Source organism: Amblyomma mixtum, chromosome 4 (genome assembly GCF_055824585.1).
Source record: "Amblyomma mixtum isolate Tamu chromosome 4, ASM5582458v1, whole genome shotgun sequence".
Lineage (NCBI taxonomy): Eukaryota > Metazoa > Arthropoda > Arachnida > Ixodida > Ixodidae > Amblyomma > Amblyomma mixtum.
Window position 1 is genome coordinate 150036379 of NC_143015.1, and position 14911 is coordinate 150051289.

At 43.8% G+C, this 14911-nt stretch overlaps 1 protein-coding gene across 1 annotated transcript in view; it reads left to right on the forward strand.

The window, feature by feature from the left end:
- LOC149348746 (ATP-binding cassette sub-family C member 3-like) overlaps positions 1-14911 on the forward strand; it is an 86025-nt gene that overhangs the window by 15437 nt on the left and 55677 nt on the right. Inside the window, exons 4-7 of the mRNA XM_089588307.1 lie at positions 494-634; positions 3652-3786; positions 9145-9206; positions 13736-13846. Of these exons, the coding sequence (XP_089444433.1) occupies positions 494-634; positions 3652-3786; positions 9145-9206; positions 13736-13846 (449 nt within the window). The remainder of the gene's footprint in view (positions 1-493; positions 635-3651; positions 3787-9144; positions 9207-13735; positions 13847-14911) is intronic.

Below are 14911 nucleotides of genomic sequence, written 5' to 3' on the forward strand. Positions count from 1 at the left end.
GAAGGGCTCCGGAAATTTCGACTACCTGGGGTTCTTTAACGTGCACTGACATTGCACAGTACACGGCCCTCTAGAATTTCGCCTCCATCGAAATTCGACCGCCGAGGTCGGGATCGAACCCGCATCTTTCGTGTCAGCAGCCGAGCACCACAACCACTGAGCCACCAAGGCGATATGTCGGACAAAATTCAGTCATAGAAAATTACGTTCCCCTTAACGCCTGTGTCTGAAAGTTGCTGCAATGCATCTCCTTACACCCACGAAACAATTCATACAGTTTGTCTGTGTTCCAAATTTTGTCTGTACACCTTTAAACTCCTTGCTTTAGTCCGCGCTATTTCTATTCTCAAGCAAACCTTATGCGACAAACTCCGCTGGTCACCTACCCTGAGCTTGCCACTAAGAACCCCAACGCGCATTTCTTCTGATTACCAAAGGCGTTAAGATCATTGAGAACGTTCAGCAGTGTGCTATTCCCCTGCTCACATCGCAGGTGCTAATGCCCTTAATCGTTTGGCGACGCTGGCAGCGGTGCCTTCCGCCGTCGGCTTTCGTAGCGACTCTTCTGGGACTGCTCTCCACAGGGTGTGTGCTCGACTCCTTCCTGCAGTTCACGGCTCTCACCCAACATGAGGTAAGTCACGGCCTCCTTGCTACTTTCATTCATGCTGGAGTACTTTTTCCAATTTAAACTGGTCGATTTTCGACATAACCGTCCTCATAGACATATAGCCGAACTTCTTCCTTTCTGATGCGCTCCTCATTGCAGCCTTCGCCGAATAAAATTACTGTTATAACGATTGAACCAAAAAAAAGCCAACAGAGAGCACCATAGGGGGATGGAAGCCGACATGACACCTAACAAGGTCATGTGTTCCAAACCCTCACCAATGCCCAGAAAGTCTGGACAAGCCCATTTTTCAACGGGAAGTTGTTTATGAACGTATTTTTTTTTCGTATATCGTAGGACACGTGTATCGTAGGATATCGTATATCGTATATTTACTACGGCATTCAATATATTCGCAAGTTTATACTCGGAATGTTTGAGTTTTTTTTGTTATTAGCGTTTTTACAATCGTAAAAAACGTACTACATTGGTTTTCTATGGTAGTCTTAACACCAAACGCAAGCGATGAACCAAATTTAAAAGGAAGGTTGTGTTACGCATCGGAAGAATGTTCCATTACTTTTAGTAATTCCATAACTTTACCTTACCGTACTAACAGTTGCCTCACAATTAAAATTGGTTTCAAGGATCCCCGACTTGTGTCACTATGTTTTAAAAATATTCTGAACCAACTAGGTGCGCACACAAGTTTTCTGAAAGGAAAACAGCTGTTCGTGCACTTCGTACGTGAGACAGTTTTGCTGATGATTCAACGCTCAAAGCCATAGTCAGACGCTGAAACACAACCCCACCGGCTACAAGCACGTGTCACAGCAATCGCACATCGGCCGTGACGAAAAAAAAACAGCTGGATGAAATGTTCCCTGGCTCATCGCGGCGTACTCAGATACGCCCCTGACGTTACCAACATGCTCTTTTGATTTTTTTTCCTTTTTGGTACAGGGCAGGATGTTCCTTGAAACTATTTCCTGTCCTCCCATCATGACGGTATTTGTGCGAAAATGGAGGCAATGATTGTTTTTATTTTGTTATTATTTAGAAATGAGCTCTCCGAGATATTACGGCATCAGCAACCTGTCCAAAAACACGGCTATAAATTATCTGTAGTCGCAACAAAATTGTTTTAGTGTTCTGAGCCCTGATCTTTTCGGCTGAACAGAAATTCTTCTCGTGACGAAAGAAGCGCTACCTTAACAACAACGCCTTCTGTATATTAAGCAGTCACTTCTTGTTACAAGAAAAACTGTTCGATCGCGATGACAGGCGACTGCGCAGTAGAAGAGAAAGTTGTGGAGGGACAACAGGGAGGCAGAAAATTTGCGTCGAATTTTAGGACCGACCCTTGTATTTGTCGACCGGGGAGCAGAATAGGTACAAAAGGAAACCTTCCGTGTCATAGCCCTGCATCTATTTAGGAGAAATTTAAACTAGCTTACGAAATCTATTCACCCTGGGGCTTGCCATTTATGATACCAAACACAAAACTGCTGCAAATCAGGACAGAAAGCTTGAGTCGTTTTTCTCCTCAATACTCATTAACGCTGTAATCAATACACAGGATGAAGTACAACATGATAAATACGAGTGGCACAAGTTCTTGGGCTTCGAGCGCAGATTTTTTAATATCGAGAGCTAACAACGTACTGTCCAAGATAAATGCATTCCCTAAAGAATTGGTCTAAAGATGCAGGCACGCAATAAAGTATTTATTTCCGCAATTTGAAATCATTAGTGCTTTCAACATGTACAGATGCCGTCAAAAGTAAATGGAAGGCAATATTAACGAAAAGATTTAATCATTGCCCGCTAAATTCATGCATCCTTGAATACATATGTGCAGACTAATTGCGATTGTGCGAATTGCACTGTGCACCAACAAATATGGAACATTATGCTTTAGATTTAAATAAATTTTATTTTTTTTTTACAAAGTCGCCTTCCATTTACTTTCGACGGCGACTGTACTAATGCAAACTACAGCACCGCTAAACGATTACAAATAAAAGGAACTTTACCTTTCTGAGCTCATTAATTTCATTGAAATAGTTTAAATCGCCGTATCCTCACCGTCGCAAACTGAACTGAACTATTCCAATCGTAAGGGCAAACACTGGTTGTCATATGATTATAAGCTGATTGCAATCCTAAATACATTGATTGACGCAGAAATTATTACAACTACTGTCACCAAATTATTCATGCTGTCAGTTCAAGGCAAACAACATTACTTGACAGCCCCATTTTAGTTCATTAGTAGACCGTGCATCGCACCGTCACTGTCGTTTTACTGTGTCATGGTCATTCTTGAATGCATTATTTTCGCCTTATCTTCGATTCCCTACATTCTATATGACTCCATGTCAGAAATAAGCTGTACCTTGCCACTGTCTGCGAATGGGTCGAATACTTAGTCAAACGCTCTTCTTCCTTTGCTCACGTCATTCATCATTTCGTATTCACGGCAATAAAAACTGTTATATTATTCGGTATTATATAGCGAATATTTATTGGCTAGAGTGAGACATGTGAAATATTTGCTTGGTATTACTTTCTTTAGGGAGGGGGAGGGGGGCGGAATTGATGCCATAATAATTGCTGTAACAACACAAGGCACACACTTCGATCAATTTATGTTGCGTTACAATTATATTCATCATATGAAAACCACAATGCAGGTGTTAACAGTGAACACCACACAAGCAGCGACTGCTCACTGTCATGAAGCCCTCATTCATGAAACAAGCACCCTTAAGTTCTGCTGTCTTGAAGTGGCGGAATTCTCCGGCGCCAGCTTGCCAGCCTCTAACAAACAGTGCACACACAGTTACGCAACACACACTGTCTGTCACTGCTTAGGCCACTAGCGCACACACACTAGCACGCACAGTGCTCGTTTCTCTCGGAGCCAGGGTTGATACGACAGACGCGCACGACACTGTTGTTCAAAGAAAACATGCATGATTAAATAAGAGAAAATAAGGTGCAACCTAAGTAATTCTCGCAATTTTATTTCTTTTCAGTCCATTACTCTGTCAGAGAGAGAGCTTCGTGAATCATCCGTTTTAATGAGTTTCCTCGTAGCGGCGTCTGTGATAGGCAGCTTCTTGATCTCCCAACTTCAAGATTTGGTCATCAAGAAGCCTTCTCGAGCTCAGGTTTGTCATGCTGTATCTTTATCTTGGCGTGGCTCATGTCGTGAACCTACCAAACCTTGCGAAAGTATGAAAATTCAGTATGAACGTACATATGCGAATGTATGATCATTCAGTGTGTAAACGCCCTCACCGTTCGTGTTTCGGTTTGCGTAAGCAACGTCTGTGGTTCTCAGTCGGGCCCCTCATGCACCCAGAATTGTTACTTCTTGCTTTGCTTGTCCTCCCAATTTGGGTTACTTTTTGGAAGGATCCGTCTTAACGCACGGGCTTTCTACGTCGGGCTTTCAGAAGTTTACAAACACTCATCCGTCCACTATAGTGCGAAGCCCTGAATAAATCGAGTTCCTGGGTGTCAAGCCCAGCCGCGACTATGGAAGTTGCAAAACTACCACGCAAGATTGTTTTAAAAATAGAGCTAAAATATTAGTGAGCGGTTGTTTCACACCTGTAACAAGTGAAGGCGGGCTAGTTGGTGGTTGACAATGGAGTGCATATTGCAACCGCGCAAAACGACGCAGGACGAAGAGAGGAAAACACAGGACAAGACGCGGAACTTCAACTAAAGTTTACTACAGAAAAACCACATTTATACAGGAATCGTAATCACACCTGATAAACAGCCGACACCATCAAATAACACAGGCACGTGGTCGCGCGTGGCACAAGTTAGCGTCTAGATAGTTAAATTCTTTCTTCGTTAAAGATACTGAAGTGGAGCTGATGCAACGGTCATTTTCTTTTTTTTTATGCAGTAGGCTTCGAAAATTTCCCTGCTAAGCTGGGTCGTCAATTTTTTCACAACAATTGTGTCGCGGAACCTGGGCGTGCAGTTACTACAATGGCGACAATGTTTTGTCAGCTCCCCGCCCCCCGCCAATGATTCAACGGCTGCGCGATGCTCCTGAAGTCTGACATTCAGGCAACGTCCAGTTTGCCCTATGTAGCAATTCCCACATGTGAGGGGTATTTTGTGCACCACCCCAGTTTTGCAGGGGACGAACCTGTCTGCGTGCTTAGTGCGGCACTCGTTCTTTTTGCCACTTCCCTGCACCATATTGCACATGCCCGAAAGCTTTTTGAGCGACGTGAAGACTACCGGGACATCACATTTCATGGCCACTTTTTTGAGGCGATGGGAGATCTTGTGGAAGTATGGCATTGCCACGGGTCTCCGGCGTTGCGGTTCTTCACTTGGGCTGTGCTTCGGTGGGCAACGAGCTTCCTTGGCAAGGGCTTCTATCACCGAGGTGACTATCTCTCGAGGAAAACCAGCACTACTCACTCCACCGTGAAAGGTGCGTCCAGTGGAGCACTTAGCATTTTCTTTTACGCAAAGACCCACAAACAAGATGTTCCTTTTCGAGCCATTGTATCCGAACGTGACACGTGGCAGGACGCAATCTCAAAGTTTCTGCAGAAGCACCTACGCATGCTCAGCTTTGAGGACCCGTTCTTGATTAAGAATTCTGAAGATCTTATCCTATTTCTTAGTGACCATGTAAACTCAGGTGAATCGTTGTTTCCTTTTTCAATTGACGTTGTTGACCTTTTTTATTCCCTACCACAGGACAAACTGCTTTGTGCTCTTAAAGGGGCCCAGAAACACAATCTTAGTTAACTGTTTTGCCTGTTGATTGCATACAGTGAGTTATAATGGTGCTATTAGCGTCGGTAATACCGCGTATATTCCGTTTTTTAATATTTTAATGTCCTCCCAAAAACAACTTCATGGCTCTGATGGTGTCGCCACACAGTGGCGGGTTTTTAGCAGCCGATATGACATCACCTGGCGCGAGATTGATGATCGGACAAACAGTAAATATACTGCAAATTGTTTGAATAAATAGAGACACATTTTGTCACCTGTCTGCGTTTTATATTAGATCAACAAAAACAACTGGTTTGTCTTAGATAAAAGCCCTGCAAAGCAAGTAAAATAAAAATACACCACCAGGGGCGCTCTGGCATGGAAACGACGCTGCCAGTCTCAGCAAGAACGAGTTACAGAGAGCAGGCAACCATGGAGTACAAACTTCCGCGACGTGCTCTGGCTGGCTGTTTTGATTGGTTGCGCCAGGTGCCGTCATTGGGAGAGCGAAATAGGAGTGGGAAGCCCCGCCAAAATCGAGTTGAGGGCAGCGTTTTGTTTGCTTGTATTTTGAAATTTCTTCACCGAATAACTCCCGTTCCTGTGCATCGATTCCTGTAATTCTTTTTAAGTCAGCATCTGTATGACATAAAGAGCCCACCTGAAGTATAACCGGTATCCGCCCAAGCAGTGTTTCGCAGCCCCTTTAAGGATACTATAGATGACTACGGCTCAGTGGCCTTTCAGAACGCATGTGGCATGAGTGTAGGTGACTTTGTAGAAATGCTCCGTTTTTATCTTTCTGCGACTATAGTTAATTTTGAGGGAAAGGATTTCATTCAGAAGCATGGTGTGTGCATCGGTTCATGTATTGCCCCATTGTTAAGTGGCATCTTTTTATCATATTGTGACAAGCGAATCGCTGCAAGCCTCGACACAGCCCACTCGGCTAAGATTTTCTGATATGTTGACGATTATGTCCTTTTCTTAGAAGGGGTATCTCCAGAAGGGTCCATTATAGTAGTGAACGGAATCCTTAAAATCTTCAGTGAGTGTGCCTTTGGGTTGAACTTCACCTATGAGTTGCCATCGCATGGATGCTTGCAGTTTTTGGACATATGTATTGTCACGAGTGCTAGTGGAACCCAGGTGTGTTGGAGGTACCAGCCTCTCTCAAAAAAAGGTATTTTAAACCACCAGTCAGCTCATTCAAAGCAAAAGGGGAATAGCAAAAAACTGCCTGCGCGCTGCTCTTGATAAGTCTTGCCCACATGAAATGCAGGATAGCGTGCGATTTCAGTTACAACGTCTGAGTAGTGCTGGTTTTCCTCGAGAGAGAGAGAGAGAGAGAGAGACTCTTTAATGAAGAGCCGAGAGATGGTCTTGATTTGAAGAAAATAGCGCCAGCGCATGCAAACCACGAAAAGACAAGGACGAGACACAAAGCGCTAACTCACAACTAATTTTATTGAAACCAGGCAGCGCCTTTATATGACGAAGTTTCACTGAAAAAGAAGGAGGAGGGCAGGAAAGGTAAATATATCGAAGCGACCATCACAGCGAGCACACACATGAGCAAGCGGTAACGAAAACAAAAACAAAAAAGCTAACAAAGATTATTTAAGGGCGGCATCTAAGAATTCGAACTCGGATGAAAAAAGTGAGACAGACGGGGTGCTGACACACCTATTGCCAAGTTTCCTTATGTGAAAAGCCTCCAGACATTCACGTGCCTTCTTATCTGCGCTTTTGCCAAGAATCTTAGTCTGACTCAATCGTGCCTCGCATCCGTCGTAACCCATAATATGCGCTACCAAATGTGCATATTTATCCTTTAAATCTGATAAATTTCGGGCATGTTCCCCCAAGCGCTCGTTGATGCAACGCCCAGTCTGGCCGACATAGGTCTTCCCACACGTTAAGGGGATAGCATAGACCACTCCTGCGGAACACATGATGAATGGAGAGTCGTGCCTTATCTGGCAACCCCGCTTTCTTGAGCTGCAAATACGGGGGCACAGCTTTTTCAGCTTGTTGGGGGCGGAAAAAACGACACTCACCCCATGCCTGTCGGCCACTTTCTTCAAGTTGTGAGCAGTTTTGTGCAAGTAAGGCACCACCAACGGCTTCTGTGACCTGCAACGGTGGTCTTCACGGCGCCCAAAAAGCTTTCGGGCATGTGCAATATTGTCACGTTGTAGTGACGGCAGTCCAGCGGTCAGGAAGACACCAACCAGTCTTGCAAACGAAGCTCTTTATTTGGGCTGACTTGCGCCCGCAAAAGAACTGAATCACTCGGCGGCGGCGTAAGCAACAAACGTGCTCGTCGGTCGTCGATCGACGAATGCCCGCTGCTCGTGGCATCGTTCAATTTAAAGCCGGCTAGGAAACTTCGAGATAACAGGCCGAGATCATCTAGACTAACCTAGAAACACGTAGAAGCAGCTCTTCGTGGCTGTGATCAATCGAGATTAGTCCGGGCGCTTCTCGCGTCACGAACAAAAACGATAACACCCTTTTCCTGCGGCCTTGCGCGGACACTACAATGATACGCGCCAATATGGTGCAGGGAAGCGGCAAAAAGAACGAGTGCCGCACTAAGCACGTAGACAGGTTCGTCCCCTGCAAAACTGGGGTGGTGTACAGAATACCCCCCACATGTGGGAATTGCTACATAGGGCAAACTGGACGTTGCCTGAATGTCAGACTTCAGGAGCATCGCGCCCCTGTTGAATCATTGGCGGGGGGCGGGGAACTGACAAAACATTGTCGTCATTGTCGTAACTGCACTCCCAGGTTCCGCGACACAATTGTTGTGAAAAAATTGACAACCCAGCTTAGCAGGGAAATTTTCGAATCCTACTGCATAAAAAAAAGAAAATGACCATTGCATCAGCTCCACTTCAGTATCTTTATCGAAGAAAGAATTTAACTATCTAGACGCTAACTTGTGCCACGCGCGCCCACGTGCCTGTGTTATTTGATGGTGTCGGCTGTTTATCAGGTGTGATTACGATTCCTGTATAAATGTGGTTTTTCTGTAGTAAACTTTAGTTGAAGTTCTGCGTCTTTTCCTGTGTTTTCCTCTCTTCGTCCTGCGTCGTTTTGCGCCGTTGCAATATGCACTCCATTGTTTAACACCACTACAGAGCAAATCTCTCGAGTTGAAAAGAAATCAAACTTCAGCAATTATCTGTTCGCAAAGCACCGATGCATGAATGTGCGCCCGTATTCCGTTGAATCTGTGCAAAATTTCTTTTGTAGAATTTTTTTTTCCTTTTGCTGTGTTTTCTTGCAATAAGTTTAAATTAATGTCTGATTAAACATCCGTGCAGAAAAAAAAACTTTGAAATCACTGCGGTGATACGTATTGGAGCAATGCGAAAGCAAAACTTCCACATAATATGCCGACGGCCGTGGCTATTCTGACGTCCATGTACTATATCGACGTCCTTGACTATTGTGTCGTCGATGTGTAATTATCGCGTGTAATCGACTAATTGCAACTCATCAACCAAATTTTCCCCACAGCAACATCTCATCACGCACTACCACAATCAAACTTTTGCACATTTATCTTTGTTGGAAGACATAATCGTGCGGACAAGTTTTGATGCCGTGACGTAGAAATCTAATGATTTCGCATTAATCATAGCGCCACATCTGAACTCTAATGCAACCTTCGAGCACTTGTATTTTGAAATAACCACGTATAAAACTTGAATATTTGTAGCGGAACACTAATAACGATTCTTCTCGGGACTGTACAGGAAATGATAGACGGGGACACATCGTCGATGCTTGGTCGCCAGCTCTGTACGCCTCTGTTTCCGTGAGTATTGTCTGTTTTTTTTTTGCTCTTAGCGACTCAAGTGAAGTTTTAAAACATTAATGAAAATTTCAACTTTTAAGTGATTTTGTGCACGGCAGGTGCGATACTGTTCATTAGATGTTTAGCTCACACCAGGCTCCTTTATAAGGCAGCTGGTAAGATAGTTGACGCTAACACAACGACGTCACTCTCGACGACACGAGGCATTCACTAGGTTACCCGTGCCGCTAATGCCAGTGTAGTGGAACGGAATCAACACAACGGCAACTGAGATATAAATTTCCTATCACGACAGCTATCATATCAATTAACATTACCAGAATGGTAAAACATATTGGTTGATGGTGAATCAGGCTATGAGGGACGCTGTAGTGAAGGACTCTGGAAATTTCGACCACCTGGGGTTCTTTAACGAGCACAGACATCGCACAGTACACGGGCCTCTAGGATTTCGCCTCCATCGAAACGCAACCACCGCGGCGGGGATCGAACCCGCGTCCTTCGGGTCAGCAGCCGTGCGCCATGGCCACTCAGCCGACGCGGCGGGTAGGTAAAGCATATTATCTTCGTGGTAATTAGTTACAACTTGTGGTAATTAAGGAAAATTAGTCACAGTAGAATTTGCGGCTGCACTATTAGCCCCACGTTGACGCATATTTTATCACCTCTTCAAAATGTTTAGTCCTGTAATAGTATTGCTTGTGTCTAGACGAACCGTACGCATTTATCGCATTTATCGTAATTTGTCTAACTGGCGCTTTTCATTCCAGCTCAAGAAAACTCGCTTTAAAGATTATGACTTTTTGGTGCTTTTTGCGGTCATCCATATAAATCAAGACGCACGCATAAATACTCTTTCAAGTGCGGCTGAAGCGTTTTTTTTTTGGCAGCTTCAAGGATTTAAAAGACTCGTATCAATGCAGCTTGAACGTAAAGCATTCCAAGTTTGTTTGCTTTTTTTGCGCTAGTATATAGTGAGTATTCGCCATTAAGACTAGCTTCTCTCCCAGAGTCAGAGAAGTGAGGAAAAACTTGGCGATGCCGTCATGGGCGGTGAGATCTCAAACCTCCGCGTCCCTCGCCCAATTTCCAAACTCTACCGTGCGTTGCCGAATGCCGACATACAACGCTGCGCGGGGTTTGCCTTAGTGCTGCTCGGTTCCTTCACTAAAAGAGTTTCAACGCTGAAAAATTACTGCTGCCGTTGATGATGTCACCAGCCCCCCTTCCCCATCAACCTCATTGCCTGAACGCTGAAAGCTGGAAGAAGGTGAAATATGCCTGAAAACTGTTGCGGACTAAATCCGCAGTGGACACCTTTAGCACACCGCGTACCGTGATAGTGTTACCGGTACCGGACTACCGTGAGCCCGTGCGCAGCCAATGCGCATGCGCAAATCGCCTTGACGGCGCCAGACGGCGCCAGGTACCCGGAAGCTGCACGCGCGCATGCAGCATCGGGACCAATTAGCAAGTCTTAATCTTCATAGTGACGTACTCAACAGGATAAAAGACTTTCTTTCATCTCGAATCCTATTTACCTCCGTTAATAATTGCAACTCTTCTTTTGGCTCTGTAACGTCCGGTGTCCCTCAAGGCAGTGTGATTCGTCTCGTGTTATTTCTTATTTTTATTAATGATTTACCCGCATGTGTTTCTTCCTCCATTAGATTATTTGCTGACGACTGTGTGCTTTATCGTAACATCTCCAGTGACACTGACAGCTTTGCTTTACAATCCGATCTAAATGCAATAAGTGAATGGTGCTGTTCTTGGTTAATGCATTTAAATCTCTCTAAAACCAAAACCATGTCCTTCACCAAACATGCAACCCGGTTTCAAAGTTCTTATAAGATTAGCAATGAAGCAATCGAACTTACAAATACATATAAATATCTTGGTCTCCACTTACAGTCAGACTTATCATGGCATCCCCACATCAATCTCACCCTTGCCTCTGCTAACCGCTCACTGGGCCTTCTTAAACGCAACCTTCAACTCGCTCCTGCCCACTTGCGCAAACTTGCCTTCACCACCTTAATCCGCCCTAAAACAGAATACGCATCAGCCACCTGGAACCCCGACCAAACCTACGTCATAGATAACATAGAAGCCCTGCAAAACCATGCGGTACGTTTCATTTATTCAGACTATTCACGGAATACCACTGTCACAGCTTTAAAAGCACGCGCTCAATTAAAAGAACTTGCTTTCCGCCGTAAACTTGCCCGTCTTTCCCTTTTTCATAAACTTTATCATCACCCATCGCTGCATGAAGATTTCTTTCAGGAACCTGCCGCCAATTTTCCACGCCACGATCATCCCTTTAAAGTGAAGCGCACGCCATGCCGTACATCCCTTTTTGCAAAATCATTCATACCACGCACATTATCGAATGGAACCGCTTACCATCCAGTATCGCTACCGAATTTAACACATCTAAATTTCAAGACCTGATCTCCCCTTTGGATACCATCTAACGACATCGACAGTTCTAGTAGTGCCATCCTTTGCTATCCCATATGTTATGATGCACATGTTACTCTATGTATTTAGATTTAGTAATTCACCTGTTGTTGTTATTGTTCTCTTTATATTTCTTGTTCGTATTTGATATTTATTTGCATGACTACGTATAATAATTTGTGTTTTATTGTGTGCTTTTTTCATGTCACATTGCAAGTTTAGAATTCTTCAGAAGTTATCTCAATAATCGGCGGCAAATGATCCAACTTAGTGGTGTAAAATCTGACTTTGAAACAGTTACGGTTGGTGTGCCTCAGGGTTCAGTCCTTGGTCCGATTTTTTTTACCTTGTATATTAATGACCTGCCGCATTTCACACAACACTTCTCTGTTTTCATGTATGCTGACGACACTGCTCTTCTATGTGCTCATGAATCTACAACGGATCTTATTAGCACCGCAAACCGAGAATTGGAAACTTTGTGTAGCTGGTTTATTTCAAATAAACTTGTTGTAAATGTTAATAAGACAAAATGCATAATATTTAGGGGCTCCAGAAAAACAATACATGAAAACCTGCCTTCCGTGCAATGGCTGGGAACACCTATTGCACTTGTCAATAACATCACTTATCTTGGAATAATTCTAGATGAGAACCTGCACTGGAAGCCATACATTCAGGCGCTTTGTAAAAAGTTAGCTGCAGCATGCTTTGCACTCTACAAATGCCGAGATTATTTTGGTAATGACATACTCAGAACTATTTATTTCTCAATTTTTCAAAGCCAGTTATCATATTGCATTGAATCATGGGGCCACACCTACCAATCTTATTTGGAACCACTTAGGGTCTTGCAAAAAAGGGCAATTCGATTCATTTCACATTCAGGATACAACGCCCACACTGCTCCTCTTTTTAAACAGATGGATATACTGCCACTACAATCATTACTTGAATACAGGACTGTCTTGACAATACACACATGCCTTACAGACAATTACCCGTTACACTCATCGCTATTCTGTATCCCACCACTATGCACTCGCAACGCCACTCATAGAAATTTCCTTCTTCCGAAAACAAAAAATGTCTATGGAGAAAGAAGGATGGCCCATGTTGGTATTAAGCTGTGGAACAAGCTTCCAAGTGAACTCAAACATTGTAAAACTTTTCCTGTGTCACTGAAGAAATATTATAAACAATGAGTGAAGCCACCGCTTTTTCTTTTCTTTTCATGTATTTTTGTGTGTTTGTATCTGTTTGTAAAAGAGGCTTGGTGCTCTGAATATTGTTGCTCTATGTACCCATTTCTGTCTTTCTAATTTCATGAGCTTTTATATGAATGTAATTAATTTTTGTTATGCCTGCAATTTTCTTTGAAACTGAATTGCATGGATCCCAACTAGCTTCCAGCTAGGGATCCAGATGTTTTAACAAGCATGCCTTGTATGAATGTTGAGAAATAAAAATTGAATCAATCACTCAATCAAAAAAAAAGTTACCTTTCTATTGCCCTCCATCCCCTTTGGAGTAACCTCGAAAGAGCGCCTTTAAAGGTATTTTGAATAAATAAATAAATAAATACATAAATAAATCAGCGCATGCTCACTGGCGGTGGGTGGGCTCCCGGTACAGAGGTATCGGTAACACGGTAGACGGTATTCTAAAGGTCTCTAATAATAGACACCTTTAGCATACCGTGTACTGTGTTATCCTTAGCGTTACCAGAGTACCGGGAGCCTACCCACCGCCGGTGAGCACGCGCTGATTGGTCCCGATGCTGCGGGCGTGCGCGCAGCTGCCGGGTACCTGGCGCCATCTGGCGCCGTCGAGGCAATTTGCGCATTCGCATTGGCTGCGCGCGGGCTCCTGGTACTCCGGTAAGGGTAACGGTAATACGGTACACGGTATGCTAAAGGTCACCATTTCACGCTAGGCCAAAATTAGCCCGCATTTTTTATCTGCAAGCTTCACACATTCGATCCCTTGAAGCTCGTCAAATACTAAAACCGCTTGTTAGTTACCAACGCTATACCTGATTCCTTATGCTCAATCTGGTCTAGGATGTTCGCGGACATAATGCTAAAAAGACCATCAACGCGGCTACCGTTATTACGGCGAGGCGTCAGATGCAAGCCGCTGGTGCAGGCTCTAGCATCCCGACTACATCAGAGGTAAGCCATTCTTGTCGCTGTCTTTTCATCGTTTTGTTTCGCATCCTGTCAACTGGATTCAAAGTGCACGACGGACACACTGCCAACATATACAAAAAGTAATTGACGATCATCGCGATTCATTTGGCAGAGTATGCATTAGCAATAGTTTATTTATTTATTTATTTATATAGTACCCTTAGCCTCTCAGAGGCTTTTACAGGAAAGGGGGAATTGAATAACAAAAGATACACTGGCGTACAAATTTATAAGCACAGGAACTCAAATCAGGAGTAAAGTAAAGATATTGCCGCCGCGAAACAAGTCAGCATTTGGGGTCCAAAGGTGACAGTACAGAGTCGATCACACTTGTCTCGAGCGCTGGAAAGGTGCCATTCGGTGGAAATGAAGAAAAACCGTGAAGCAGGTATTGACTTTCATTGATAATGCTTGCGCTGGAGAGCAGCTGAATAGATCCGTGAGCGTACAGGCACCAGCGCCTTACCCCCAGCAAAGCAGCTGCGAAAAGATTTCAGTTCATTTGGTCCGCAGCACACCGTCCGAGCGCTCTAGACAAGTGTGATCGACTCTGTACATTCTAGAAAGTATTTTGTATAAAAACAGGAAGAGTGCACTACACCCAATACACAAAAATATGGAGAATCAAAGGGATTGTTCCTGGTAAATATTCAGACAAGAAAGAATTAGACTAATAAAAAACCTACAAGAAACAGTACTAGCCTTTGTCAGAAGTAAAAGCCCGCTTTAGTGAGAAAATCTGTACGGTGCAAAAACCTCCTACGGCTTGTCACGCAAATGTCAGAGTTAACATGCAACTGTCATAACATGTCATTCGTTTTTGCGAAAATCATACATTTGTCATACAAACGTCAAAGAATGAAATAAAATTGTATGACATTTGAATGGCGCAGCCAGTTTGAGGTTATTGCATCGTACGGCTTTTTTCAGGATTGCAGGGTGTTTGCTTCAAAGTAATGTACGAGCATTCCGCTAGCATTCATGGAAGTCCTATATATCAGAGAAGGCATGGCCAGAAATCATCTTATCCCCAGATGGTTTGCAACG